Source organism: Chinchilla lanigera, unplaced genomic scaffold, assembly GCF_000276665.1.
Source record: "Chinchilla lanigera isolate Chin_1 unplaced genomic scaffold, ChiLan1.0 scaffold00099, whole genome shotgun sequence".
Lineage (NCBI taxonomy): Eukaryota > Metazoa > Chordata > Mammalia > Rodentia > Chinchillidae > Chinchilla > Chinchilla lanigera.
This window is the reverse complement of record NW_004955500.1, coordinates 5,414,051-5,420,851: the sequence shown is the minus strand read 5'-3', so window position 1 is coordinate 5,420,851 and position 6,801 is coordinate 5,414,051. Positions and strand designations below refer to the sequence as shown.

Sequence of the window (6,801 nt, the reverse complement as noted above, 5' to 3'; positions counted from 1 at the left end):
TGTTTTTGAGACAGGGTCTCGCTGTGTTGCCCAGGCTGGTCAGGGGTTCCTGGCTCAAGGGGTCCTGCTGCCTCATCCTCCTGAGTAACTGGGAATGCCGGTGCACGCGACCGCAGCCAGCGCCTTGCCTGTGATTTGCTGCGCCTGCTGTAGCACAAACAGCAGTCAGTAGAGGTGGAACTCCTGGCCGAGTCACTAACGTGTAGCAAGAAGTCAGAGGACAGCCAGGACCTGGCTGCTTCTCTGTGCTGCTGCGGGGACCCGGCAGATGCTGGAGGAGAAGGGCCGTGTGACCAGCAAGTGCCGCACAAGCCTGGGATGTGGCCCTGCGTGGGGCTTATAAAACACACTGTAGGCGCCCGCCCTAAAGTCCCCTACAGTAAGTGCCCAGCGGCCCCGGCTGGGTCAGCCCTCTTAGAAAAACTGCTCCTATCTTCATGACCAGAACTTTCCTAAAAACCAAACGATCCAGGGATTCTGAAGAGCTGTCAGATTAAAAAACGAACCTCTCTTCTTAATGTTTACATTTTTTCTTTCAAATAGACGGTGTATGCTTTACCAACCATTGCGTTTGCCTTTGTCTGCCACCCGTCAGTCCTGCCAATCTACAGTGAGCTGAAAGAGTAAGACGCATGATTTTTATATCTTAACTATGTTAAGCCTCCTACCATAGGCAAGTTCTGAATTAAAATAAAGATGTGTAAAATGAGCCTGCATGGATTCATCACCCATCTTGTTTACTGACATTCTGCCTGTCTGGAGTAAGTTCAGCAGAAAAATCAGAAACCCCCAGTACGTTTGGCCATAGATCCAGAAAGTGTCCAACCACGTAGGTTGTTTAGTTAATTTGATTTTTCAGATACTGTACTGTATCAGGAGTGTTCAAGCATTTGTGTTGCTTTTTTTTAACTTAGGCTTATTTTGCAAGTGGATGGTAATCTTTAGGTTGATCTGTAGGCTGCAGAATGCATTGTCTGATTTGCTTATTCGTTTGCGTGGAAAAGACTGGAAAGTCAGATGATAAGAAGTAAAAACTAGAAAAAAATGTTCACCTCGAATCATTAAGATGGATTCATGTTTGCTCGTCAGTGTAGAGAGGACCGAAGGCCTGCTTGCACCACACTTAATTCTGTATACATAGTCACGATGACATGATCTTAAGCTCAGAAAGCTGAGCTATTTACTTGCATTTTGAGATTTTAAACAAGTTGGTGTCATTTAGCATTGAATTCCTTCTTCTTTCATATATAATTGGTACCTAGCTAAATTTTGAGATAACAGATATCAATGCCAGTCCTCCTTGATGAGCTGGGCTTTGCATCTCATGTTGAATAGGTCTTAGCATCTCATGTATCTAACATTCCAGCTCGTAGCTTCTCCTTATATTTCCGTATGCCCTTGACATCACAGGTTCTGATTATCCCTGTCCATTATGGAGTACAGCTCTTCTGGATTAATTAATTAAGTGACCCAGTAAATAAAATTAAAGGTCATTCCAACCGCAGAGTAAAATCGACCTGGGGCTAGTTGTGAGCTCTTGGGCACTGACAGCTCTGGAGACACGGACTTAGGATGTGCCCTGGGGCTATTTGCTGGGAAGAAAACCCAAAGAACAACGTTAGGGGCTAGCTCCTGAGGTCAGGTTCCCACTCTGCCGCTGTTGTGGGCATGGGAGGAGAGCACTTGCGTTGTTTCTGCCTTTTTTCCTGTGCATGGCCAGTGTCGCGATAACAGGGAAACACAAACATTAAAAGTACTGTCAGCCCTTAGATGAGAACTTGCTACTCTTTTAAAGCCACAGGGAAGAGCACTCGAGGGAGTGCAGTTCATGGTATCCGCCCCACAATACTCATTTAGTACTAAGGAAGTTACGGCAACCATCCTCATTGCTGGGAGTGACTTTGAGCTCCCCAAACGTGACAAAGGGAAGGTTAAGGTGGTATACTCTTCAGTGTTAATCTGGGGGTTTCAATTTAGTCACGCTGTTTTTAATATTTGAAATTCCTTTATTTTTGTTTTTAGTCGATCCCAGAAAAAAATGCAGATGGTTTCAAATATCTCCTTTTTTGCCATGTTTGTTATGTACTTCTTGACGGCCATTTTTGGCTACTTGACGTTCTATGGTAAGTAACTTCTGCGGTGCACACATGCAGGTATTGGTAAATATGTTCGTGAAAGTCAGTATCACAGTAACCATTAACACTGAGGTCCAGGAGAGCAACAAAGCTAGCTGTTGGTTTTTTTGTTTGTTTCTTAATAAAGGATGATTCCTTTTATATATTCATGCAGACTGCAAAATAAAATAATTACCAAAACAGTATACTGTTTGTTTTTCTCCTGGTAGTATCCTTAAAAGAAACCACATTTTTTAAGCATGCCATCTTAGGAAGGTTTAAACTACATCAGCAGAAGCTTTCCTAATTGACATTGCAAACTGGGTCAGATTCCATTAATAGAAAAGAGCGACAGAGACAGATGTTGAAAGTGAGAAAGAAAAGGGTGCTACACTCATGACGCTTGTGTTAATGAAAAATAAAACACCTCATTGGTCACCGGAAGTTGAAGCCTTACAGAGACTGAAAGGAAAGACCTCAAAAGTTAAAAGAAAGAAAACCTGAGTGAAAAAATAAGTTTCATGTGTAACTGTTATTGACCCTATTTCGGTAGTTGACAATTTTTTGCGACTTCTCATACTCTCTTATTCAAATGATCCTGCAGCTTTATTTAACATCTTGCTTTTTTTTTTTTGTCTTTTTGAGACAGGGTCTCACTGTGCAGTTCAGGCTGGCCATGAGCTTACTTTGTAACTCAGGCTGGTCTCCAACTCGCAACGATCCTCCTGCCTCAGCCTCCTGAGTGCTGGGATTACAGGTGTGCGCCACCACACCCAGCTATTTATCTTTCATTAGCGTTATAATTTGGGACTTAATTTAAATAAATGTATTTCATAGTCTCCTCTATTAAATAATATTTCTTTGGGGCATTTTCTTTATACGCAGAAATGTCTCAAAATTTAATTACATTTAAAGATTAATTCAGCTGGGGGAGAAAGGCCACTCTGTACAACTGTATTATTATTTTATAAGCAGTAGTGTTATCTGATGAGTCCATGGCTACATTTAGCTTTTGACTGAAGACGATGTCTCTGAGCTTCCCGCAGAGCCTCAGGGCTGGGATGGGTAAAAGGAAGGTGCAAGATGGAGCTGGTGGTGAGAACAATGCCCTTGTTGAAGCTGATTTCTCTTTGTGAATCCATTTTTCCACATAAAACAGGATACCGAACACTTTTATATTCTTACGTGAAGGAAAAGGGCTCAGCCGTTTCTAAGTGGTTATGAATTTTGAATTAAGAAATTAGAACTGACGAGACTTTTATTATCAACTTTGGTCCTTGTTCAGAAACTGTGGCTCAGAAGCCTAGAACCTTGAGGCTGATGCGGTGAGAAGCCCTGGAAAGGACCCATAAGGGGAGATTATTTCTTTTCCAGAGAATGAGCATTTTTGTGTTCCTTTGAGACTACCATTCCAGTGCTGGTAGTCTTTGAAGTAACACTTTTTGAAGTTCTAAATTGAGAAAAATTCAAAATAGTGCCTACACAAAATGCTTTTTTGTGACGGAAGCATCCACAGAACAGAATTCTTTCTGCTGGTGGTGAAGTTAGGTTAGTGGCTCTTCCATGTGGCCACTGAAGTTTGGGTTTCAAAGGAAGAATCCGAAAGGAGGAGCTGGTGTGGCCCAGTCCCTGTGGTGAGACTGTGACTGCACGGTGTGGACTGACAAGCAGCCTCCGTGGGGAAAGTCTAGACTGGGAGGGGGCTGTGTTTCAGCGGTGTGTGTTATTTAGTATAAATGAAACATTCCTCTTAGCTAAAGTTACTGCACGCACAGTGGAGCAGGTCTCCCACCCCCGGGATTTTTCTTTCAACTTCAAAAATTGTTTTAGTAGATACTTCCAGACATCCCTTCCTGGCCGTATGGTTTGCCAATGCTAGACTCTGCAGAAAAACAGTCAGCAGCGCACTCTGTCTCATTTGAAAACCTCTTTCTCCCTTGTTCTAGAAAAAGTGTATTCAGATCTCCTTCACAAGTACCAGAGTAAAGACGACATCCTCATCCTGACAGTGCGGCTGGCTGTCATTGTTGCTGTCATCCTCACAGTGCCGGTGTTATTTTTCACAGTGAGTAAAAGCTTCGGTGCAACCTGAGAAAAGCTGGGGTCTCGCCTTTCCTTCTGCCTTCAGCAGTGTGCTCCAGAGAAAGCTGCTCGCAGGTGACTTTCCTGGTCATCTGCACTGCCTCAGGGAAAGAGCCTGAGATGCCACTCTCTTGGGACAGCACACGGGATCAGTGGGTTAGTGTTGCCTCCATGGACGGAATCCGAGTCCTGATGAATTGCCCCACTGTGAGAAGTAGGGTGATCAAAACATACGGTGATGTATTTTTTAAATTACAGTAAAAGACACAGTGCCCTAATCTTCCTCAAAATGCTCCCCATCATTCTTGCCACTTTCTGAAGCAGTTCAGGAAGTCCTCCTTGGTGAATGTCTTTAGTTGTGATGTCAGGATCACATTAATGTCCTGAGTCCATTCAAAGCTTTTACCTGTCACAGTCATTTTGACCTTAGGGAAGGGCTAGAAGTTTCATGGTGCCAGATCCAGTAACTGGGCAGGGGGATGAGGACACAGCATGTTTTTACAAGCCCCCCTTTCTGTTGAATGACATTCAGTGGCAGCATTCACCACACCATTTGTCACAGCTCATGAAGACACAAAAACTGCTTCAGAGGCAACCCACTCAGGTCCCCTTCTGTCCCTCTCAGACAGAACTATTCTTTCCCCCAATGAATATATTCTGCTCTTAACCTCCCTTGTTCCTAAAATTCACTCTTCAATTTTAGAGGACATGAACTTGTCCCAGATACCTAGCAGGTTAGGAGTTTTTTCTCCTATATCATTTGAAGGTCTCCCACCAAGATCATTGGATGGAGGTAGGAGTTTGCTTTTGTTTCATAGACTGGATTGGAACTCATTTAGGTAACCAATTTTTATGCTTCAAATTTTGATGTATTTTTGCCCATTGCTTATAATTACTTGTGCTTTGTCTCTTATATAGTTTTGTTAAAATGCTGATAAACCTACGTTAAAATATGAGATGGTTATAAGGTTATTGTTAGGCTAGACCCCAAGGAGTGACCGAGACCACTAGGATGGGCAAGATTGAAGCAAACAGCGACATCTTTATTTTCAACCGTGTGTGGTCAGGCCAAGGGAAAAAACGCTGTTGGCCATGAACAAAGGGAGAGAAAAAGCTTTATAGAGCAGTTTAAGCATGGGAGGGGGTCATTGGTGGGTCTTGGGGAAGCACCTGGCAGGAAGTGCAGGATGACAGTGACATTTTGCTGACTTACAGCTTGGCATTCTATAGATTTACAGGGTTTCCTGTAAGCCTGAGAACCAGGTCTGGGAACCTACCTGATAAACAGGGTTTGTTTTAGTCTCTTGAGCTGAGTAAGAGGTTTCCTGCTTCTACAGCAGTGAATCTGTGTGGTTTTTTTCCCTTCAGGTTGCGAGGGGTCCAATTGTGAGGGCCCTGTAGTTATGATATTTCTTTGTTTTTTTTGTTTTGTTTTGTTTTCCGGTACCGGGAATCAAACTCACAATGTTGCACTTGCCAGGCAGGTGCTGTGCCGCTGAGCTAAATCCCAAGCCCCTGATATTCCTTTAATTGGACATTTTATTCCGTTTCGTTCTTGTATATGTTACATTTGAACTAGTTACTAAATTTACTGGTGTTTCTTGTTTGACTTCTTTTAGACAGTAACGCTAGAGAGAGTAACATTAGAATGCCTCCTAGTGGACTTGAAACTTCTGTAAAATGGGTCTTTTTAAATCTAGCTCAGACTTAGAAAATATACATGCCTATATAATAAAACACAGGACTCCTTCCACCATTTAAAGGACATCAGGTCGGTAGCCGTTCTTAACACTTGGAGGACAGGTTTCACTGGGACAGACTGGCTCTGATCCTCCTCTACACTCTAGAGGAAATGTCAAGCCTGTTCTGCTTCAGTTTCCTTTCTCTGGCCTTACTCTTAATCTTTTCCTACCTCTTTGTACTTTCCTTTTAGAGGCACGTAAAATTAGGAAGAAAAGAACTGTAGACTGTTCCAACTAAATTAAGCCATATAAAATAAGCATTTGCTAATGCCGAAGACAGGGAAGTCACGTTAGAGGAGGAACACATACCCCTTCTCTGGGTCAGATGAGACAATGGAATTTTGCCCGTCCAGGAGAACACACATAAAAGCCATGTCCCAACTTAATGTTCTGGGCAGGTCTCCCTCAGGAGATGAACCTGAGACACAGAGAACCCACTTCTAGGTGACACCAGAAGGAGCTATCTCCAAATCCAGCACACTTATGGGACTAAAACACGTTTCGCCTAAGGGAGGATCTCTGACTGTTCCTCTTCTCCTCCTAGGTCTAATTATCATTTATATGTATAGGATAGTAAGTTGTGGACTTTAAAGCCTTTACTATAAATTTATAAAGTGCTCGGTAATCTTGTTTAGGCTTTTAACTATCCCTTATAAAACTTTGACAAACAATGGTTACTCTGCCAGCTAGTTAAACACTCTTAAAGGAGCTGCCACTCTTTAAAGCAGAGGGCAGGTTTCCCCAGCATCTCTTTGGTGAATCCCCATTGAAAGTAATGGCTGCATTGATAATTTCCTACCATTTTGTCTGTAATTTGCTAAGTCCTCCCTATTATTATGTTATCCTTCTTTTATTCTTTAAAA

At 42.7% G+C, this 6,801-nt stretch overlaps 1 protein-coding gene across 3 annotated transcripts in view; it reads left to right on the top strand.

Moving 5' to 3' along the window:
* The window catches only part of Slc38a1 (solute carrier family 38, member 1), a 75,617-nt gene that overhangs the window by 47,976 nt on the left and 20,840 nt on the right, over window positions 1–6,801 (top strand). For all 3 annotated transcript variants that reach the window (XR_001231494.1, XM_005406597.2, XM_013505700.1), the window contains exons 12-14: window positions 544–623; window positions 2,023–2,123; window positions 4,061–4,179. Coding sequence is in view for 2 of the 3 variants with exons in the window: in XM_005406597.2 (XP_005406654.1) it covers window positions 544–623; window positions 2,023–2,123; window positions 4,061–4,179 (300 nt within the window). In the remaining variant the exon portion in view is untranslated. The remainder of the gene's footprint in view (window positions 1–543; window positions 624–2,022; window positions 2,124–4,060; window positions 4,180–6,801) is intronic.